Source organism: Hyperoodon ampullatus, assembly GCF_949752795.1.
Source record: "Hyperoodon ampullatus genome assembly, chromosome: 2".
NCBI lineage: Eukaryota > Metazoa > Chordata > Mammalia > Artiodactyla > Ziphiidae > Hyperoodon > Hyperoodon ampullatus.
In genome coordinates this window covers 111,310,683-111,334,229 of record NC_136915.1, presented here as the reverse complement: position 1 = coordinate 111,334,229, position 23,547 = coordinate 111,310,683, and the positions used below count along the sequence as shown (strand labels likewise).

The window sequence follows — 23,547 nt, the reverse complement described above, 5'->3', positions numbered from 1 at the left end:
GATCAGCCCTTCCACGCAGCCAGAGTAGTGACTGTGATACCAGATCCATAAAAACAATATCAGTATTTCCACATGGATCCTGAGTAATGAGAATATCTCATATTCTATTTCAAAAGGGAACAGAGTTGCCATTAACTTCTGCTCTTTCTCCGCAGATGTTGATCCACCCGGGACAATTTCACGTGACCTAACACACACACGTGTAACTGGAGTCCACTGGAGAATGGGGTGGAGTGGGACAAAATTTTTCCAAACTTGATTTTTAAAAAGCTGTATACCTGAGAATCCCAATGAACCCCAAGCATAAGAAACATGAAGAAAACTACACCAAGGCACGTCATAAGAAAATGGCTTAAAACCAGGGACGAAGGGGGAAAAAATCTTAAAAGTAAATGGTGGGGGAGGTTGGTGGGAGGGGGGAATACATTATTTACAGAGGAAGAAAGAGAAGAATGATAGCAGGCTTCTTGTCAGAAACAAGCCAAGCCAGAAGGCCACGGAACAAGATCTTTAAATTACTGAAAGAATAACTTTCAACCTAGAACTTTATATCCAGTTTAAAAAATATATATTTTTCAAAACTAGATCTGTCTCCTAAGGCAAAAGAAATAAAAGCAAAAATAAACAGATGCGACCTAATTAAATTTAAAATCGTTTGCAGAGCAAAGGAAATGTTCAACAAAATGAAAAGATAACCTAGAGAATGGGAGAAAAAAAATTAGAAGAACTAAGGAATTTTTAAGACGTTCAAAGGCTGAAAGAATCCATCACCAGCAAACCAGAAGTACAAGGAATGTTCAAGGAAGTCCTGCAGGCAGGAGAAAGGTGATGTCAGAGGGCACCTGAGACACAAAGGAGGGAAGAGCGCCTGCAATGGTAATCACGTGCGTCAATGTAAAAGCGCTTTTTATTATTTAAGTCTCTTTTAAACGGTACAGTGGAATACTGAATCTCTATAAACAAATCGTGATGCCTGGGCAAGGCACCCAGCAGCGAGCCCAGGGGCCACCCCTCCTGCGAGGCGCCGGGGAGCCGGGAGGCGGCGCCTTCAGCTCTTGGCCAGCAGGGGGAGCCCGTGGGCTGCAGAAAGGACGCTGCCACCCAGCCGGCCTGCCCTTCCCGATGACAAACTCCCTGGGCCAGGTAGGATAGGGCTCTCTAACAGCGACAGAGGTGGGATCCCTCAAGGATACATTATAAAACGTGAATGGATGGGCCCTGATCCGGGCTGTCCCATTAATTTGCTGTGCAACTTCATTTGGGCTCCTGCCTTTCTGGGCCTCATCGGCTCCCTCACTGGTAAAGTGAAGGGTGAGACTAGCTGGTGTGTACGGACCCTCCATTTCTCGCACTCTGTCATTCCTTGGTCCTGCCTAGAATGAGCCAGCCAGGCCCCTCTGCTTCTGCCCTGGTGGAGCTTCCAGTGGTGAAGATAGGCAGAGCCCTCCCCTCCAGGGAAGGTTTAAAGAGAGAAGGCTTTGAGAAATCAGAACCTTAAAATCAAGCTCAAGTATTCCCTGTGCCTGTCAGCCACCTCCACTTCCCACGCGCAACCACAGGCAAAGCACTTAATATAATTCTTTCATTTAATTCAACATTCCAACCCCCAAAGCAAGGGAGATAGAAATAATTGTCCCACTTCTACACATGAAGAAACTGAGACCCAAAGATGTTAAGAAATTTGCTTAAATAAAGATGTAAAAAAAAAAATTTCAGAAAAGTAAGTTCAGTCATCAAGATTACATATTGCACAGAACAAAAAGGTTTATTATTCTTACTGTTCTCTGGATGTAACTCTACATCTCTTTTCCTCCTATGTGGAGAGAAGGGAAAAAGAGAAAAACAATCTTTCAAGAAAAGATCAAAACCAAAAGCATGAGTCAAAGTATTAAATAAATACATTTGATGTGGTTAAAAACAGGGTTTGGGGGGTAAGCTGGGTTTGGGGGAGATCTGGGCAACCTTCAGTCTGGTGTTGATGTCCCACCACCCTCAAAACAAAGAGAGGCCCAGGAGCTGACCTGGCACGTGTCTGCGCACGAGAGGTCATCTAGTGATGCTACATAAGTCAAAGATCCACCTCATGTCAGGAATTTGTTAATACTAGAAAAAAACCAAAGTAGTAATTTGGGATTCACATCAGGAAGTGATGACGACAACCTAAACTGGACACCAGCTCTTCTCTGATGAATACCTTAGTACACTACTTCCCTAAGTTCACAACACTTGCCATCTCCAGGATATCTGTATTTATGTATTTAAGAGGGATAAAAATATTGTGGTGATGAAACCGATCTATGTCTTGTTTGAGGTGGAGGTTACAAGAATGCGTGCGTGCATACACGTGACCATACATGCACAGTGAATAAAGTCTGTAGATTATGCCGATGTCAAAAAAAAAAAAAAGAAAAGAAACTTGCTTAAAGTCAGAGAGCTAATAAGAGGTGGGGCTGGCATTTGAGCCAAAGGCCATGTCCTGACACGTGCTCCCCTGCAGGCCGCCATGAGCTTTGCCCTGAGCCTCCTGAGAAATGCCTCTGTCTGCTGTTGGTTCCTCAGAATCAGACTCTAACCTGGAAGGGCTCCTGTGGTCCTCTGTGCACTCCCTCATTTTGCATAGGAAGACGCAAATTCAACGGGGTTTTATATTTATTTATTTATTTTTATATTTCTTAATTGAAGTATAGCTGATGTAAAATACATGTTACAGGTGTACACTATAGTGATCCACAATTTCAAAGGTTATACTGCATTCATAGTTATTATAAAATATTGCCTATATTCCCCATGTTGTACAATATATCCTTGTAGCTTATTTTATACCTAATAGTTTGTACCCTCAAAAGGGTTTTTAAATGTTTAGACCCTCTTACACCTGACCAGTTCTTTTCCTATAAAAGTCCACTTTAATAAGAATGTGGCTTAATGATGGTTCTATACTGTATACTGGGATAGAATCTCATAGTTGACACATAAGTGCCTGAATATTATCTAAGCTCTTCACAACAAAAGTAAACGTTCATAATAAAAACAAAATTTTTAAAAATGCTCATTTTATAGATGTGGATATTTCAGCACAGTTTAAGTAACTTGGTCAAGATCATATAACCAAGAGTCAACTAAAAATATCTGTAACCTTAATCCCCCAATTCTAATCTCATGCTTTTCCATGACACCTGTTTTCTTCCAAGTCACTCTTTACCTCCAAAGCCTGTGATACCTAATGGGTATATGAGTGAGTGTGTGTGTGTGTGTGTGTGTGTGTGTATCATGTTTATGAGGAGAAGGAAATGACAAGAAAAATGCTCAGATTAAAAATGCTCTAAAAATGCTCAGCTGGATGGAGCAGTGGCAAAGGGTACCATCAGCAAGAAGGACCCCTCCTTTCTTGCTGAGACCAACTCACAGAACCCAGGGCTTCCTGGGGGTCCTCCCCTGCCTGCCCCCTCCCCTGGCCTGAGCTGGGCCACTTCCTCTGTGCCCATGTGACAGAGCTGACCTCTGTTCTGGGTACTAGGTCTTCCATTCAAACTCCCCAGAGCAGACCCCACCCCAGCCCCTAGCCTTCTCTGAAAGTCAGGAGGGGCCAGGGAGCAGCAGGGGCCCCCCTTGCACACCCCTCATCTTTAATGAAGGAAAGATACCATCACCTGTCAGCTGCCGGGACTTAATTAACACCTGCTCTGAGTTTCAGTTGCTGATTCAGGGTGCTCCTCCCAGCTGAGGCTCCTATGGGAAAGTCTGTCAACCTGCTAGAGGTGGGACATAGGAATGAGGTCACTGTAGGGGCAGGGCTCACTCCTGTTTGAATTCTTACAGCATCTTAGCACTAGAACAGGAACCAGCCAGCCTCTAACTAAACAACAGCCCTGTTTTGAAACCCTCCCCTCCTGCAACCTGCCCAGACCAAGGGAGAGAGGTCCATCTAGCTCACCCAGTCCTCAGGGTCTCCAACCCAAGCTGTTTCTCCAAACCCTCTCACACAAGTATACCTCCCTCCTCCCCAGTCAGAAGGATCTCCAAAACTTGAACCCAGGACTGTCTAGCTCTGAGTCCGATATCAAGTCTAGAACCTTCCCAGCTTGAACTCTGAACCTCGGGTCATGACTCGGCTTTCACAATTCCATCGCCATTTTCATCTCCTCCCCAAATTCACACCCTTCGGAATGACACCAGAATTCATCTGAATTATTTGAAGAATGAATAAGCAAATACATAAACAAGCTCATTACAGAGTGTGATAAGCACTAAGAAGAAAATAAATAGGATGATGAGTAGAGACTGGCTGCAGGGGATGGGGTGGTACCACTGTAGCTGCAGGAGACCTGGAAGGGCCGCTTCCTGGAATGGCCCCATATGCACATTCTGCAGCCCAGTACATACACCACTTCTGCATTCTCAACCACTCCTGCCACCTACATCCAGCATCCCTGCCTTTTCTCCATAGCTCTTGCAAGTCTTTGATATGTTTTACTTACGATTTTGCCTGGTTTTAGTCTAACCAACTATAATTGGAGGGTAAGGATTTTGTTTGTTTTGTTCATCCCTCTATCCCCAGCACCCCGAACAGAGTTTTGACACACAGCAAGTGCATCATAAATAGGTGTTGAATAAATTAAAGCGGCCTCCATTTCTCCCCGGCAAGATGAGCGTGAGCCAGCAACCCAGAAGGAGCTGGCTTTCCAAACCCTCAGCTATTTTCAGAGAAGACTTGGGCAGACATCTCTCTGATCTTCCAGAACCAAAAGGAAGGGCAAGGCTCCTGCACTGCAGGCCATGCTGCAGGAGCAATGTCCCCTAGCTGGAGAGATGCCCAGAATCCAGGACACAAGCTTCTGCAAAAGAGCCTACTACTCTTCCTTTTACTTGATCCTTCCCTTTCTCTCACCCCCCCACATTGAGATCTCTTCATTTAATCACCAAATACATTTTGAAGCTGCCCACTTTGTCTCTGTCTCCTTTTCCACTACTTAGTCTGAGCTAGCCTCTTGTCTGCCTGGACGGCTGCAGTAGCCTACCAGCTGGTCTCTCTGCTCCTCCTCTGAGCCCTCCCAGTTAGAGCTCGTGCAGCATCCACGGTGCTTATTTTAAAACTTAAAATTAGAGTATCTTCTCTCTGCTTAAAATCCTTCAGTGGTTTTTCTTTGCTCTTAAGATAAAATCCAAACTCACTCAACCTTACCTCCTACCTCCTCGCCCTTCACTTACTACACTCAAACCCCGCTGGCCTCCTCTCTCTTTTTCAAATACAGATCTTCTTTGACTTACGATGGAGTTATATCCCAAAAAACTCACAATAAGTTGAAAATACTGTAAGTCAAAAATGCCTTTAGTACACCTAACCTACTGAAAATCATAGCTGAACCTAGCTTACCTTAAACATGCTCAGGGCTTCCCTGGTGGCGCAGTGGTTGAGAGTCTGCCTGCCGATGCAGGGGTCACGGGTTCGTGCCCCGGTCCGGGAAGATCCCACATGCCGCGGAGCGGCTGGGCCCGTGAGCCATGGCCGCTGAGCCTGTGCGTCCGGAGCCTGTGCCCCGCAACGGGAGAGGCCACAACAGTGAGAGGTCCGCGTACCACAAAAAAAAAAAAAAAAAAAGTGCCCAGAACAGTTACATTAGCCTACAGTTAGGCAAAATTATCTAACACAAACCTATTTTATAATAACGTGTTGAATTACTAAATACGGTACTGAAAGTGAAAACAGAATGGTTGTAAGGGTACAGAATGGGTATAAGCGTGTCGGTTGCTTACCCTGATGATCACGTGACTGACCGGGAGCTGCCCCTGCCCAACATCGGGAGAGAGTATCATACCACACATCGCAAGCCTGGGAAAAGACCAAAATCCAAATTTCCAACTATGGGTTCTGCCGAATGCCTCTCTCTTTTGCACCATCACAAAGTCAAAAAATCATGTCAAAACTTTGTAAGTCGGGGACCATCTGTACATCAAGTTCTTCCCATTCGTTTTGAACTTTCCCTCTTCTAGGATGCTCTCTCTCATCCTTTAAGCCTCTGCTCAAATGTTACCTTCTTGGGGAGGCCTTGGGGGCCTGGCTACCTGAAGGAGTGCCCCTTCAGATACAGCTGTTCTGTGCCACACCATCACATTTATTTCCTTCCTAACCCTACATCCTCTGTAATTGCTTTTATTTTTAGTGTATTATCTGCTTCCTCCACTAGTGGAAGCTCCATCAGGGTAAAGATCATTTGTCTCTTTAATTCATATCCCTTCTCTGAATGCCTCACATGTGGTTGGTGCTCAGTGAATATTCTTTGGAGAGAATGGTTACAGGGGCCTCTCCTTATTAACATTTTATCAGTCTTTTACCCATTGACCCTGGCTGCAACCTTTTCATCCTGCTTGGCCTCTAACAAGCCTGTGCACCTTTGACATCCCCTCCATGGGGAATCCACCTCCTCTCTCACAAGGCCAATTACTTCACATCCTTGAGAGCCACTGGGGCTTTGCTTTTCCCTCTGACCAATATGTTCCTCCAATCCTTCTGTACCAGTTGAACCTTCATCCACCCTTCAGTGCAAGGTTCAAACATGACGTCTTTGAAGTGTGTTCAGATCCCTGACATCTCATCCCTTCCTTTAGGTCCCAGGTGGACTACGGCATCTTCTTGAAGACAGGGATCTGTCTTATTCATTATCATATCCCCAAGACTTACCAGTACACATAAACATAGTAGGTGCTCAGTACATGTGAGTGGAACTGCGTGGGAGGCCCTTTATTACGTGATCTCTTAGCTCTGGGGCTGTCTTTCGTCCCTTCAATGACTCCTCCCCTCTGTTAGCTTCTGTGTGTGAAACTTCCTGAGTTTCTCCTCTCAAACCTGGTATTTTTCTGCACTCTATTGCACAGAGCGTCAGAGTTTTAAACAGCTCTTCAATTCCCAGCACACAGGAAGTCCTGCCTGTCGGGACTCCTCCTTAGTCCTGGGGCCAGCCCTGTCCTTGACCTCTCCAAGCCTCTACCTGGCCAGGCAGCATCAGTGGACAGACCTTATTTTTTAAAGGGTCTCTGACGAACCATTCTGACACACTCAATGGTGCAACAGAAATGGGACACAGAAATGGGATACATCCTGTGCAACAGAAATGGGACACAGATTTCTGCTTTATGCCAGGAGGACATGACCTTAGGAAATGACTACTCAAGACTTGGGGGCTGTTGCCCTTTGGGATGAAACTAGGAAGGACAGGGCCAAGGGAAATTCAGTCCAGGGGGTCACTCTGCCTCCTCAGCTCATGGAGTTGATTTTAGACCGGGGCTCCAATGAGGACAGCATTTTTGTAAAAGCAGAATCAAGTCACACAGCCACAAGACAACAGCAAACCCTCTGAATTCAATGTGGCCACCAAGCACCTAGGACCACGCTCCATGACACTGTTCTTAGAACTATATAATAGGTCTACATGGGTGATCTCAGGGAAAAGTCAGGCAGGTGCAGTTCTAGGGTAACTCCAATTAGCGTCCTAAACTCCCACCCACAGCACAGCTCATCTGTCACATGTTCGCCCTGAGACTGAATGGGTGCTGCACTAAGTCTGAGTCCAAGGTTTGGCAACACCTGCATCTTTACCCCCACCCAGATGAACGTCAAGAGCTATTGGTAAGGTTTAAGGTGAAAAGCACAGGCTTTGAAGTGAAACAGATCTGGGTTTGAATCATGACACACGCACTTGCAAACTTCATTCAGCAAATATTTGCTGAAGTCATTCTATGCACCACACACTGGACAAGACCCTGGGGAGAAAGAAGGAAACAGAACAGACATGGACTTTGGACAAATTAAACTTGCAGGCCTCGGCTTTCTCATCTCAAATGAGGTAATGGTTACCCCTTAGAAATGTTGGGAGAATTTTATGAGATAATACGTGTAATTGTGGAGCTCTTGACCTTATTGTCATTGTAATTAATAAAACAAGATGGCAGCACTATGTGCGAAAAGCCATATAATTGTTTAAACTCTTGAACCCTAAGGAACATTTATCCTAAGGAAAAGCCCAGAGACGAAGATTATATATAAAGGAGAGAGATGGGAAAGAAAGAAAGCACCTACTAAGTGTATGCATTTTGCCAGGTACTGGGTGAAATACCTTATATTTTTTACCTCATGAAAATGAGCAAAGGAAAAAAAATAGAAGCAACCTAAATATTCAGCAGCAGTATAATGAATGGAATATTTTACAGTCATTTAAAGTAATTATAAAGACTATGTAGCAACACAGAAAAATGCTCATGACATCATGTTAGCTGGAAAAAGTAGGTTACAGAGTGTGGGCATGCGGATGACAATTGCAGCTATGTACAATTCCTACTCAAACACAGCCACACAAAACAGCAAGGCTTGCTCTAGAATGATGAGTTAATGAAGATGATTCTTTTGCTCTCCATTTCCCAAACTACTTGCAGTGTTGTTTCATTGTTTGTTATGTTAGTTTGATAGGTGTACTTTTCTTAAGGTACTCTATTTGTTGGTTATTTCACTCTGTTCTATTTGGCCTCCCATCAATTCTGAGAGGGGAGGATAAAGATATTTTCATGCTTCAGAGTCTCGGTAGGCAGCAAATTTTTGACGAGGCATCAGTTGCATTCAATTAATTGCTGTTTCCTGAAAAAAAATGGAAGAGCTACCCCCTTTATATTTAGCTCTTCAACTGTTCATAGCAAGCCCTCAGCACCTAAGGTACTGTTACAGCAGTGCCTGCCAGCTCCAACATCAACAACTGGAGGGTTCTATGTCCCTAGGAGGGCCATCAGCCCAGGCTGACCTCCCATCCACCCACCCATCCATCCATCCACTTACCCTACCATCTACTTCTCTATCCATTTTACAATTCACTATCTGTCCATCCATATACCCCGTCCCTCTGCCATTTACCCATCTACTCTTCCTTGGAAGGATGTCATCACAAAACTCCCTTACAGGACTTATACAAATGTCCCGATTCTTCAGCTGAAAAATCAGGTATGAAAGGGCAAGGTCCACGTTCCCAAATGGGGTCAATGAGGCAACAGGACAGGATCCAGGAGACATGCTTCTCATCTTCTCTCAGTCCCTGGTGGGCTGTTTAACAGCTGGTTCAGCAACTGGGCAGGTTCTCAAAGCCCATCCTGGGAACAAAGGGCCTCAGTAATCAGGTCACATTTGTCACAGGGTCCTCCCTGTCCCAGTAGCACCCAGTTGGCTGGCTGGAACAGGATCTTCAAAGCATTTCAAGTATTTGCCAGCTAAATCCGTCACATTCTAGCCCTGTAGGTGGAGTGGGAGAGGCTGTGCAGTATGCACTTGTCAAGCTGCCAACTGAAAACCTGTTTTAATCAATTAAATAATGGGCTCTCGATACATGAGCCTGGACTGTGACCTTCTCAATCAAGCGCTAATTGGGGTTGATGGGGACAAGCTACCCTGGACCTTGTCACTCTGCATCAGACTGCTTAGAGTCCTACCTTAATCCCTAATGAGGTTAGATGGGGACACCGAGCCAGGGTCTGCTGACTGACTGGGCCGTGTTCACAGAACAAACTAAAGAATTAAACATTTATCAAGTGTGTGTTCTATGTGAGGTCCAGTGCCGGATGCTAGGAATACAGGGATGAACCTAGCACATTTCCTGTCTGCAAGCACGCAGTCTAGGGGAGAAAACAGACCCTAAGACACTGACAACAAGTGTGCAAGGGGCCATAACAGGGTGCAGTGAGAGTCCAAAAGTAGGAGCAGCCACATCTGTCTAGATAATCCCAGAGGCTTTAGAGAAGGAGGCATTAGAACAGGGCCTGGACAGCACAAGCAGACATGGCTGTTCCCTGATAGATCAACCCATGGAAAAGCAAGGGAGAGGGCCCTCACACAAGGCCTCCGAGACCCTCTTTAACAGTGCAGCTCAGAGTTGAAAATGTAAGCCACGGAAGGTCCTCCTGGTGTTCCTGGAATACACTTAAGGCTGTCATACCACCAGGTTACTGTTCTTTCTTCATTTTGTCTAGAATAGCTTCTCTTCTCTCTACCTGGCCCCAGTGTTCACCAACCTACTACATTCCACTCACCCTTCAAGGCCCAACTCTTGAAGCTCTCCTGGAGTGACCCAGCCCCAGAGCCATGCCCCTCGGCTCCCCAAGTGGGGGACCACATTTATCAGTTGCATCCCAGTTAGTTTGTGAATCCTACTGCCTTATGTCCCCAGTAGCCCACAAAGTGCCTGGCGCACAGTAAGTCCTCAACATCTGATTGTCGAGAGACTGACTCCTCCCAGGATGGACTCACACTCAGGTGATCCAGAAGCACTATCCTGACCCACTTCCTGCAAGGCTGAGCTTGTTGGCATGGTAGGAAGCCATCAGTTAACTTGGGAAAAATAAGTCCATGTGGAATCCAGCCAGCTCCCCAGCCAATGTGCCACAGACCAGCTGCCACCTCCAGCACACACCATAGTTTCTAATGTTTATACGAAACTTGGAGCTTGCTGGGCACCAGTCAACAGTCAGCCACCCACAAGTATTAACTGAGCCCTCACTGCATACCAGGCATCAGAGCACCAGGACACTTTAGAAGCTGGGAAGAGAAGTGGGAAGAGTTTACTAGTCATTGAAGACGAGATTAAGGTTGTTTCTTTTTAATTCATTGAAAAGGCAATCTGATTGATATCATCCTCATTATATATACTTTCCTGACCTTCCCATAGTGAGCCCATCTTACTTGTATAGCTAGATTTCTTTTATTAAAAAGAAAATTTTAAGACAATCTGAGTAGGAGTCGTGAAGATTTCAGGAACATAGTCACTGACTAATATTTATTGATAGATTACCAATAGGCTCCAATTTGCTATATACCTAGTTATTAGCCATGATTGGCAAAGCAAGGAAGTACTGAGCATGTGGAAAGGAGAAGGGCTGGTGGGGGCATTGGGAGGGTCGAGGGAGTGGCACTACACAGGCCTCTGGAGGGTGCTGTCAGGGCAGTGATGCCATCAACAGGAGAGACCCCTCGTTGCCAGGCTTCTTCCCAAGTTGCCCTTCTCCCACCTCAGCTCACCATCCTTCCAACTCGAACCCTAAGGCCTGGGTCCCTAGAGCAGTTCTGTCTCTTTCGTTAGCCTGCCCTGCATGGGAACAAATGATTCTGCCTTCTTGTTTAGAAAAAACAATGGGGGGGGTATAATTTTTTTCAAAGGGAACTTTGACAAACCAAGAGGAAAACAAAAGAAAAGCAATTAATTAGAAAGTGGTAGAAGTGAAAAGCTGTACCAGGCACAGACTCCTCATCCTGCAGCACTGAAGATGCAGAGTGGCTTGGCTGGCACGTGCAACCCAGGGCTCTGCCTTCTTACTCTCACCAGGGATCTGCTACCTGCCGCCCAGGTGCTGCCTCCACACCTTACCAACATGGTCCAGGCAGGTGAGAAAACATTTTGCTCTTTCTCACCTGGGGGCTCTGAACTGAAGGCAGTTCTACCCACCCACCCCAACCAGCATCCCCAGGGGCCCCTTGGTCTCCCTTCCTAGCGTGTACCTGCCAGCAGATGGGCCGGCTGAATTTTTCTCTTCTGTAATTTTACCGGGAGAGGCCCCAGCCCAGACTCCCGCCATGTTGCCTGTTCTCAGGGCCCCATCTACTCATTGGTGCATGTCTCTCATCCTGGGTCCTCTATTCCGGCTGCCGGTTAGCAGGTCAAATGCTCACTGGGCCTGTCATTGACTGTCCTGTCAGTCACCCCTCCCCAGGACCCTGACATCTGGTGCCGCCCCCTGCCCTGGCTCCTGCGCAGGATTTGCTGGGCTTGTCTCCCTGCAAACCTCAGGCCCAGCAGCCACTTGTACACATCTGGGCAGTGGTGGGGCTCCGCACCTCCCAGCCTCACTCTCGACCTTAAGGGCAACCAGGCACAGATCTGTATTGCTCTGTTTCGCCCGGACCCTCCACATGTCATGCTCACACCTGCCTAGACTGTTCCCACTGCTCCTGAAATGAAACTCAGCGCCCTCACCCCCTACCCCACTTCTCAAAGCCTGTAAACCCCTTTTCCAATCTCAGCTCTGCCATTTAACAGGCACCTGACAGGGACAAGTCTTCTGAACCTTCCAGGGATAAGCCACATCTGTAAAATAGGGAAACTGATCGTAACTAACGCAACGAATCAAATGAAAGACAGTACAGGTAAAAGCACCTTGTTAACTACAACTGCGCTGTTAGTTTTCTTGGTCCCTGGCCGACTTCGTTATTTGTCTTCCCCTGAAATACATTGTGTGTCTGCTTCAGGATGGTGGGCCCCTCTCCAGAGCCCGGCTTTTTTTTTTTTTTTTTTTTTTTTTTGCGGTACGCGGGCCTCTCACTGCTGTGGCCTCTCCCGTTGCGGAGCACAGGCTCCGGACACGCAGGCCCAGCGGCCATGGCTCACGGGCCCAGCTGCTCCGCGGCACATGGGATCCTCCCGGACCGGGGCACGAACTCGTGTCCCCTGCATCGGCAGGCAGACTCTCAACTGCTGCGCCACCAGGGAAGCCCCAGAGCCCGGCTTTTTTGCAGGTTTTCTGGTTTTCTCTCTTCCTTGCCTGTCCTCCACTCAGGCCTTCCTGCTACACACCCAGCTCAATACTAGGTGGCAGCCTGACCACAGGCTCTTGCTGGATGAGCCCTGCCCCCTGCCTGAGGGTTTCACCTGGGTTAGCCTTGCGCAGGCACATCTCATGATCTGCCCTATCCCACAACCATGGCTGATGGCAGCAGAAACCCAGGGAAAGCTTCCTGCTGCTACATTCAGGCTGAAGCTGCCATGGAGACAAGAGGAGGCTTGGGCCAGGGCCCAAGTCAGCTCTTCTGCCAGCTGGGGCTACCTTTGTAGAACAAATGTCCAACACAGCCCTTGGTGGAGCTGAGGCCTGGGTGGCCATAGAGGGGCCTGGCCTGGCAGCCTTTCTACCTACAGGGCCTGGAGCTCCCTGGGACCCAGAGGGCCCTCTGGGACCCCACCGAGCCTGGGGACACAAACTTCCTACATTCAGCCTTTCTCTCTACCACTCCCTCCCCTCAACCTGTGTGTGATCAAGGCGTTCTTATTCAAAAACAGTTCTTCCGCATCTGGTCTCTCCTTTCTTAGCCAAACTGATTGAAAAGCTGTCTTCACTCCCTCTCTCCTCACCACCTCCCACTCATGCCTCAACCTACTATATTCTGACGTCTCCTCTGTCCTTCAGAATCTGCATCCCTGCTCCCATATTGCCAACTCCAGGGCCCTTTCCAGTCTTCACCTTGTTGCATCGCTTTGACCACACTTACACCCTTCCCTTGATACAACTCTTTCTGCTCTTCTCCAGGCCACTGTAAAATGGGCTGATCTTCTTGATCTGCTTCATATACTCTCCTCAAACCTAATACTCTCATTTTTTTACCCAGCACTTACATCCCAAAGATTTTCAAATCTCTGTCTTAGGACCTGGCATCCCCTCGGCTCCAGTGCCCCATCTCCAGCCGATTCAACATGCCCAAGACTGAGCTCCTCTCTCTGCCCCAGGCCTGATGCACATGTTCCTCCTCCTGTTTTCTGTCTCAGTGAAGAGCATCACCAGCCACCCAGTGGTGGCCAAAGCCAGACCATTGGAAGTCACTGCTGACCCTCCCTGTCCCTCCTCTCCCCACAGCCACTTGATAACCACGTCCTGTCCACTCTGCCGCCTGGGACCTCTCAGCCCTCTCCCCATCACAGTCCCTCCCCTGCCCAGGCAGGTCCTCATCTCCTCTTTTCCTGAACAACTGCAACAGGCTCCAGATTGGTCCCCCTGCTCTCATTCCTGCCGCCACCACTGCAGCTCCTCCCTGCCCTCAGCGTTCTTTATAAAATGCAGAGCTAAACAAGCCATTTCTATGCTCAAAACCCTTCAGGGCCCTGAGGGTAGCATCCAAATATTATTGTAAGGTTCACAAGAACCTTCATGACCTGGATCTGCCTGCCTTCTCTAGCCACACAGCTTGGTGGCCTCCACCCCTGCAACTGTCTCTCTGCCCCCGCAAAAGTGTCCCTGGACATCCCACGCCCTCACCTTCTACTATCCCTTCTTGTCTGTATGTCCTCTCCTACCTCCTTTTTGTCCACTGGGACTCCGTTCAGAATTGTAACCCCAGTGCTGTATTGGGGGCCCCTTCTCTGTGCTTCCTTGATCACACAAAGTAATTGTGTGATCACATGTCACTAGACGCTAAGCTTGAGGACAAGAACTGCGTTTTTTTGGTCTTTGGGTCCCCAGCACCAAGTTCACTGTCTGACAGAGAGAAGGGGTAAAACAAATATTTGCTGGATGGGTAGATGGATGGATGGAAAATGAAAAATTATTGTCCAGGAAAACTTTCCTGATTATTCAGACGTGGGCTGGTATTTAGACTTCTCACCTTAACCCCAAGCGTCTGGCACCTATTACATGAAGCCAGATCTCAGACCTCAGAATGCCCCAAAGCAGCACATCACAGAGCTTTCCCTGGGACCAGGGGGTGGGAACATCTTCCCCAGGTTCCCACCAAAAAGTTTAGGCACTGAGTAGAATGCAACCAATGCAGGGCTCCAACTGTGCTCTCACTTCGGCCCAGAGGGATGCCCTTGCCAGACCAGGGAGATGGGAGTAATGCAGTTAAGCATTTAACCAGAAGACAAAGCCAACCTCTCTACAGTTTGTCCCCTGCAGAAGAAGGGAGTGCTGAGCAACACACAAGCCTGGGGAACTCCAGAACAGGCGCACAGAAGGCAGGACCCCTATTGACAATTCAAATGAGATGCAGTGATGTTTACAATAGCCAAGACATGGAAGCAACCTAAATGTCCATCCACAGAAAAATGGATAAAGAAGATGTGGTACCTATATACAATGGAATATTACTCGGCCGTTAAAAAGAATGAAAGAATGCCATTTGCAGCAACATGGATGGACCTAAAGATTGGCATACTGAGTGAAGTAAGTCAGAAAGAGAAAGAGAAATATCGTATGATATTGCTTACATGTGGAATGTAAAAAAAATGATACAAATGAACTTATTTATAAAACAGAAACAGATTCACAGACTTAGAGAATGAACTTATGGTTACCAGGGGGGAAGTGTGAAGGGAGAGGGATAGTTAGTTAGGGGGGTTTGGATTGACATGTACACACTGCTATATTTAAAATGGATAACCAACAAGGACCTACTGTATAGCACAGGGAACTCTGCTCAATATTCTGTAACAACCTAATTGGGGAAAGAATTTGGAAAAGAATAGATACATGTATATGTATAACTGAATCACTTTGTTGTACACCAGAAACTAACACAACGTTGTTAATCAACTATACTCCAATATAAAATAAAGTTTAAAAAAATAAAAAATAAAAATATTCACCTATTAAAACAAAACAAAAACAAACAAACAAACAAAAACAAGTGAGATGCAAACACAGGAACAAGTCTTAAGGGCAAAGACTCTTCATGTGGCCCCCAGCCTTGTTTGGCCTCCCTGCAACAGCTTCCAGAGAAGTGAATAAAACACCAAAGAGGGAGGCAAGCTTGATTTATTTCTCAACTCTCAGCCTCTCTCTCCCAAAGGCAGAGCCCACTGATCAAAACCTGAGGGTCTGGAGCCTGGGCAGACCCCAGGAAGTAGAAGCCCAAGTGCCTGCTCCTACTAATAATGACCACAGCAGGCTATGGTAGCACTGACAATGTTGCCTTACATAGCAGGACACACTTTACTGGCTGGATCTTTGTTCCTGCTCTTTTATCTGATTGCTCTCCCACCACACTGTCTTAAGTCTTAGCCATCCCTCAAAACCCTGTGCAAATGCGTGATCTGTGAAGCTTTCTCAGAGCCACCTACCACCAGCCTGAATTAAACAATATTTTCCCCATAGTTCTATAATACACTGTTCATACTTCTTTTACAACACTAATCTCAATTTCTCTTTCATTGGTATTTCATATTTGATTATGTTCCTGACAAGGCTATAAATGCCTGGCAGAGAGGGACTATTTTACCCATGTCCGCATAGCCCATGATTTTAGCCCTATGTTCTAGGCATTTGATAAATGTCCATTAAATTGAATAACAATTTTCAAAGCATTACAAAGCACCATGCAGACAACTAGGTTCATAAGTTCAAAGCATGTGGAGAAAATAGGAGTGATCATATGGGTGGGGCGTATCTGGGAAGACTTCCTGGAGGAAGTGTGGCTGGAGGAGGCTGTGCAAGGTGGGGCTGAGAATCATGACCAAAGCCTGACTGTTAATTTAAGTTCTGGGAGGCAAAGGTGAGGCTTCTCTCCTTCCTTACCCACCTTTTTCCCCATCCCAGTATAGAATAGTGGCAGTATAGTACAGTGGTTAGAAATGCAGACTCTCAAGACAGACTGCCTGGATGAATATCTTAGCTTAGTCACTTAATAGCTGTGTGACCTTGGGCTAGTCACCTCACCCATCTGGTCTCAGTTTCTTCCTCCCTGTAAAGTATGGATAAAGTAGTATCTAACTCACTGGATTATGTGATGATTTAATGAGTTAATCTATGTAAAACTCTTACTAGGTGGCAACAGCTAATTTCAATGTTTTATATAGATTAACTCATTTAATCTTCACACAGCCCAGTGAGGTCGATACCATTATTATCCTTATTTTACAGGTGAGGAAACTGAGACTCAGAGAGCGTGAGGTGGGGAGACTATTAGCATATCCTACCCCAAAATGTCAAACCTTCTCCAAACATGACAAACTTGGACCTGCTTACCCCGAACCATACAACTCTTCCCCTGAAGAACCAGAACCAAAATCATAGCTCAAAATAATAATAACTTTGGGGCTTCCCTAGTGGCACACTGGTTAAGAATCCGCCTGTCAATGCAGGGGACACGGGTTTGTTCGATCCCTGGTCCCGGAAGATCCCACATGCAGCGGAGCAACTAAGCCCGTGCGCCACAACTACTGAGCCTGCACTCTAGAGCCCGCGAGCCACAACTACTGAGCCCACGTGCCTAGAGCCCGTACTCCACAGCAAGAGAAGCCACCGCAAAGAGAAGCCCGTGCACCGCAACGAAGAGTAGCCCCCGCTCACCACAACTAGAGAAAGCTCACGCACAGTAACGAAGACCCAACACAGCCAAAAATAAAAAAAAAAATAATAACTTTGTCTTTATTATAATTCATAACCATCTGCTAAACACCTTCACATTTGAGGCTCACTACACCCCTATGAAAGAGCCATCACCACCCCTGCTTTTCAGATGAGTGCTGAGGTCCGGAGAGGTGGTAGGACTTGGAGAAGCAGACACCGTGGCTCCAGGTCAGAGAGCCTCCACTAGGCCCGAGCAGCCTCCAGCCCACAGGCTGGGCCACAGGGCATCAGGCAGGGGGCAGCAGCCCCACACCCTCCTCTTCCTCATGCCCTGAACAACTCGTCCTCCAGATGAATCCACACAGTCTCTGCCCAGAGCCCACCATGGCTGCTCATACCATCAATAAGGTGAGTGAATTTACAAAAAACCAACTAAGGCTCCCGGGTCTAGAGATGACAGAAAACAAAAAGAAAACCATCACCAAACAATAGCGAAAGAAGTGTTTAGAAGTAATTTTCAAAATAAAAGAGTTTGAATATACAACAAAATAATGACTTACAAGGATTTTTAATGAAGCATATCTACTTCTGAGCATCTATCATTAAATTTTTATAAACTGTGAGAAACAAACAAACAAAATAAAAGAGTTTGGTTTGGAAGACTATATTTTTCATCTCTAAAAAACTAGACAAAAGAATTGAACCAGGGCCTCCCTGGTGGCGCAGTGGTTGGGAGTCCGCCTGCCGATGCAGGGGATACGGGTTCGTGCCCCGGTCTGGGGGGATCCCATATGCCGCGGAGCGGCTGGGCCCGTGAGCCATGGCTGCTGAGCCTGCGCGTCCGGAGCCTGTGCTCCGCAACGGGAGAGGCCGCAGCGGTGGGAGGCCCGCGTACCACAAAAAAAAAAAAAAAAAAAAAAAAAAAAAAAAAAAAAAAAAAAAAAAAAGAATTGAACCAAAAATGTATACATAAATTACAAATGGCCAATAAAATACTCTTCTCATAATCAATGAAAAGAATTCAAAACACAGCACTGAGACACCATCAATTAAAGTGGGAACTTTTTAAAATAATAGATATAGGGGTGAGGGGCAGTTGCAGAGGCTGAACATTCATGGGAGTATAAATTGAACCACCTTTTGAGAGAGCAGTTTGGTCTGTGGTATGTAAGGGCCTTAACGTTATTGATGTTCTTTGACCTCACAGTTTCGTTTCTAGATATTTATTAAGAAAAGTGTATAAAATAGTCACAAAAATAGGTTTAAGAGAATTCATGTGGTGTGTTTTACAAAAGAAAAAGAAAGAGGCAACCCAGAAAGCTAAAGAGGGGAATGATTAAATAAGTGATGGCACCTCCATCCAGTGGAATTCTTTGCTACCACTAAATATGACGTGGAAAAGTTGAAGATTATTTAATGGCCTTAAAGAAGTTAATTGTGAAAAGCAGGTAAAAAACAGTATACTATATACTGTATATAGACTAATCCTCATATTACAGAAAAATGTATGTATACAGGGACACTATAATGAAGTGATTAAAAGCCCAAACTCCTGAGCCAGAGTGCTTGGGTCTCAGTCTGAAACTGCCCTTAAATGCTGTGTGACCTTGGGCAAGTCAATTAACTGCTCTGTTCCTTGTTTAACTCATTTGTTATAGAAATAATAATGGAACCTTTCTCACTGATGCTGGAAGGACTGAATGAGTTAATAACTGGAACACAGTAAGTTATATGTGTTAGCTATTCTTATCATTGCTTACACATAGAAAAATGACTGTAAAGATATATAATCTAAGATTGTTTCTGGTGGGTGGTATTACAGTAATGTTTCTTCTTCCTTTTGATATCTCAATTTTCTAAATTTTCTTTCATGTACATATAGTACTTTTAATAAGAAAAAATATATATTGCTTTATTAAAATTAAAGAAATCTGGGACAGACTTCTTAGGAAAAAAGACAAAGAATAAAAGTCCAGACCAAGATACAAGGCATTGATGCCTTACTAAGAAATCAGAGCAGGGATGGGGGAGAACCGTGAAGTATGAAAAGCCAGGACTGGGAAAACCAGACTAGTACCCAGACTGTGATGGTTAATTTGTCAGCCTAGCTAGGCTGTGGAACCCAGTTATTTGTTCAAACGTCAGTCTAGATGTTGCTGTAAAGGTATTTTTTAGATGTGATTGACATTTAAATCAGTCAACTTTTATAGGAAAGCAGATTATGCTCCACAACGTGGATGGGCCTCATCTTATCCACTGAAGGCCTTAAGAGAAAAATACTGAGGTCCCAGGAAAAGAGGGACTTTTCCTTCCAGAATGCCTTTGGCCTCTAGAGCACAACATCAACTCTGGCTGACCTGCCCTGTGAATTTCAGCCTTGCCAGTCCCCACAGTCGTGAGAGCCATTTCCTTAAAATAAACTCTCTATTGGTTCTGTGTCTCTGGAGAACCCTAATACACAGGACCACTTGAAGAAGCCAGGAGCATGCTTCTCACACAGTGCTCCCTCTCCGCAGCCTCCCCTGGGGGTGGTGAGCTAGCCTGTAACTACCAGTCTATATCCTCTTTCCCACCTGTCAGAACAGTTATTATTATGCTAAAAAAAAAAAAAAAAAAAGACCAATCAGAGGATTATTAGTGCTGAAAGTATGTAAGAACATGGCCTTCCACATTTAAGAAAGTAAAGAAAAACACACATCGCAGTGGAGCAGATTTGGCCCTTCCCCAGATAGGAGCACCTCACACCTTGCAGATTCTATGATTGGTTTCACACACATGGCAGTAGCAGGGTCAAAGAGAACCAAGCCAAGAAGAAGCCGCGGTTTAGGAGGAGCACCCATGAAACATGCAGCACACCCAGAGAGAAATAAGTTCTGGGCAAGACGCAGACTGCACACCTAGTGCGCCAGGTCTGGGCCCGGGATCTGGAAGGCAGCAGCTGGGGACCCCCTTCCCCACTGCTCAGGACTCCAGCCTTAGCAATAGCTGCAGGGCTTCTTTCTACTCAGCTGAGGAATAGACAGCAAAAAGGCTTAAACACGACGGAACCCACATTATTGTGTAAATGATTTGAACTTTGATAAAAATATTAAGGAAAATTGCATTCACAACAAATTACAAAACAATTTACGAAGCACTTCTGGGGTTAGGCAGAATCCCTCCTCACTGAGGAATGGATGAACCACTCAGGTGTGGTCCTCTCAGGATTTCCTTCTTGTGCCATTCTGGTTCTGTGTGTGTCTGTGTGTGTCTGTGTGTCTGTGTGTCTGTGTGTGTCTGTGTCTGTGTCTGTGTATATCTGTGTGTGTGTGTCTGTGTCTGTGTGTGTGTCTGTGTGTCTGTGTGTGTCTGTGTCTGTGTGTGTCTGTGTGCCTGTGTGTCTGTTTGTGTGTCTGTGTGTGTGTCTGTGTGTGTCTGTGTCTGTGTGTCTGTGTGTTTGTGTCTGTGTGTGTGTCTGTGTGTGTCTGTGTCTGTGTGTCTGTGTCTGTGTGTTTGTGTCTGTCTGTGTGTCTCTGTGTGTCTGTGTGTGTGTCTGTCTGTATGTCTATGTGTCTGTGTATGTCTGTGTCTGTGTGTGTCTGTGTCTGTGTGTGTGTCTGTGTGTGTGTGTCTGTGTGCCTGTGTGTGTGTGTGTCTTTGTGTGTGTCTCTGTGTGTCTGTCTGTGTGTGTCTGTGTCTGTGCGTCTGTGTGCCTGTGTGTGTGTCTGTGTGTGTGTCTCTGTGTGTGTGTCTGTCTGTGTGTGTCTGTGTCTGTGTGTGTCTGTGCCTGCGTGTGTGTGTGTGTGTGTGTGTGTGTGTGTGTGTGTGCGGTGTGGAGGTGCCGAGCACGTGAGCTCCCAGGTTCGGGGGTGGGATGCCTGGGAGCTGAGTGGACTGGCCTGACCATGTCCTCCTTGGGGGAGGGATGCTGACTTAGCCTCTTCTTCTCCCCAGAAACCCCACGATCCAGCCACTGTGGATGAAGTCCTGCACCCGCTGGATGAAGACGACACAGGGACAGTAGAATTCAAGGAATTCTTGGTCTTGGTGTTTAAAGTCACCCAGGCCTGTTTCAAGACACTGAGTGAGAGCCCTGAGGGAGCGTGTGGCTCTCCGGAGTCTGGAAGTGGCGCTCCTGTGGCCCCCCAAGAGCCAGGAGAAGGACAGAGAAGTGGCACTGCAGTGGGAAGGGCTGAGAAGAGACAAGGCCGTGCAGGGAGAAGCAGCACACAGAGTGAGCAGGCTTCCAGGGGGCAGGGCGGGGTCTCAGACCCCAGGTCAGGACATCAGCTCTGCTCAGGCCAGTCATCGGGACAGGCAGTCTTGAGTCCCAGAGACAGGAGGGAGCCAGGCAGCAGATGCCAGCAAGGGGCCACGTGGAGCAGACCCAGAGAGTGCAAGGAGACAAGAGTCCTCAGACCAGAGAGAGGCGGGGGGAGAGGCAGTCACAGAGCAGGGAATGGACAGAGCCCACCGGACAAGTGGGACTGTCACTGGAACGATACCTCAGACCCAGACAGGTGCCACCCAGACCGTGGAGCAGGACAGGAGCCGTCAGACAGGAAGTGCCAGCATCCAGCCACGGGAGTCCACCAGAGGGACTGAGATCCACAGCCAAGGCAGGAGTCAGACAAGCCAAGTGGTGACAGAAGGACACATTCAGACACAGGCAGGGTCACAAACCCAGACACACACCCAGACCGTGGAGCAGGACAGGAGCCATCAGACAGGAAGCGCCAGCATCCAGCCACGGGAGTCCACCTGTGGCCAGATCAGAGAGACTGAGACTCATGGTCAAGACAGGCATCAGACAAGCCAGGTTGTGACAGGAGGACACATTCAGACACAGGGAGGTGCCACCCAGGCCGTGCAGCAGGAGAGGAGCCAGACTGCAAGCCACACAGGGGCTAGAGAACAGAGCCAGACTCAGAGGCAGTCAGGCAGTGGTCAAAGATGGACACAAGTGATCAACTATGAGGCAGGAGAGACAGTGCTGGGAGGACAGGCCCAGACTGGGGCAAGCGCTGTGACAGGCGGACAGCACCGGAGCAGCACTCACCCACCGTGCGGTGTGACAGGAGGGCAGGGAGAGAGCGAGCCTACCTTGGTTAAACAGGAGTGGGTTGATGACCACACGAGGGAGATAGTGATCCAAAGGCAGGACCAGGGCAGCCTGCACACCAGTGTGCCTTCAGCACAAGGCCAGGCAGTGGCCCAGCGGAAGGCAAGCGAGGCCTCACAGCCAGGGGGCTGTATTCCTACTTCAAAAGCAGCAAGCCACGAGTGCCCCAGTGCTGGGGGAAGAGCGGAGAGTGGTTGGCTTGCTGTGCTCTGGCCAAGTCCAGTTAGCAGGTGCCTGGACATTAGCTCTTCATCGTGGTGCTTCTCTCTTAGGTCTTTCTCAGTGAGACCATTTCTGCAAGGTGCTTTCTATCCTAAACTCTTCTCTCTTACCTGCTTTGCTGTGCAGACCCTCTCAGGAGCAAGAAGACATAGAACAAGTCATCCCTTTGTGCCAAGTTTTCCTCAGCTTATGGGGGTTTTCGGAGTTACTTTTATTTCTGCCATCTGTCCATTGCCCCATCTATCCTAATGCATCAATAAAACCTTCCTAAGCAACTGAGCTTTGTTGCTCAACCCTAGAGATGTTAAGTCCAAAAGTTTGGAGTACAGCCTATGCAAAGTGTTTAGGAACTTCTTAAGGGGACTTCAGCTTCCAGTAGAATGGCAGACTAGCTACTCTAAAAGGCCTCCCACAAGAAAACAAGTAGATCCTGCATAAAGCACATTTTTTCATTGCATTGTTGGTTTACAGGAAATAAAGGAAATCTCCAAGGCGAAAACAAAATGTGTTAGGCTGAATAATAACCCCTAAAATGTCCGTGTCCTAATCCAAGGAATCTGTGGATACATTACCTTATATGGCAAAAGGGACTTTGCAGATGTGATTAAATTAAGGGTCTTGAGATGAGGATATTGTCTGGATTATCTAGGTAGGCTCATTATAATCACAAAGGTCCTTATAAAGGTGAGGCAAGAGGGCTGAAGTCAGTAAAAGGAGATGTGATCATGGCCTCAGGGGTTGGAGTGATACGTCATAAGCCAAGGAATGCGCATGACCTCTGGAAGCTAGAAAAAGTAAGGAAACAAGTTTTCCCCTAGAGCCTCCAGTTGCTCTTTCAACACCTTGATTTTAGACTTGTGAGTTTCAAGGATGCAAGGGAATCAATTTGTGTTGTTTTAAGCCATTAAGTTTGTGATAATTTGTTACAGCAGCAATAGGAAACTAATACACAAAACAAAAAACCCAGAACTAGAGCCAAGAGAGTAAAAGGTAAGGCTGTCCTTCTGAGGACAAAGTGATTTTATACCTGTCCCTCACTGACCTCTAGGTATAAAGGCCAAAGACAAATAGCAAAGAACTTGCAAGGACACAGGGGATAGTGTTCCCACAGTCCCTTCATTGGGACGCTACTAGAGAATGAGCTTCAC

The 23,547-nt window shown here is 46.8% G+C and overlaps 1 protein-coding gene across 1 annotated transcript; it reads left to right on the top strand.

The window, feature by feature from the left end:
* Window positions 1-969: 969 nt before the first annotated feature.
* CRNN (cornulin) lies at window positions 970-22,404 on the top strand (the record flags this gene model as incomplete). The annotated part of the gene is given in 7 exon segments (XM_079721750.1): window positions 970-1,143; window positions 17,428-17,484; window positions 21,010-21,314; window positions 21,316-21,370; window positions 21,372-21,513; window positions 21,516-22,271; window positions 22,274-22,404. Coding segments are annotated over 7 exon segments (1,620 nt in total).
* Window positions 22,405-23,547: the final 1,143 nt, after the last annotated feature.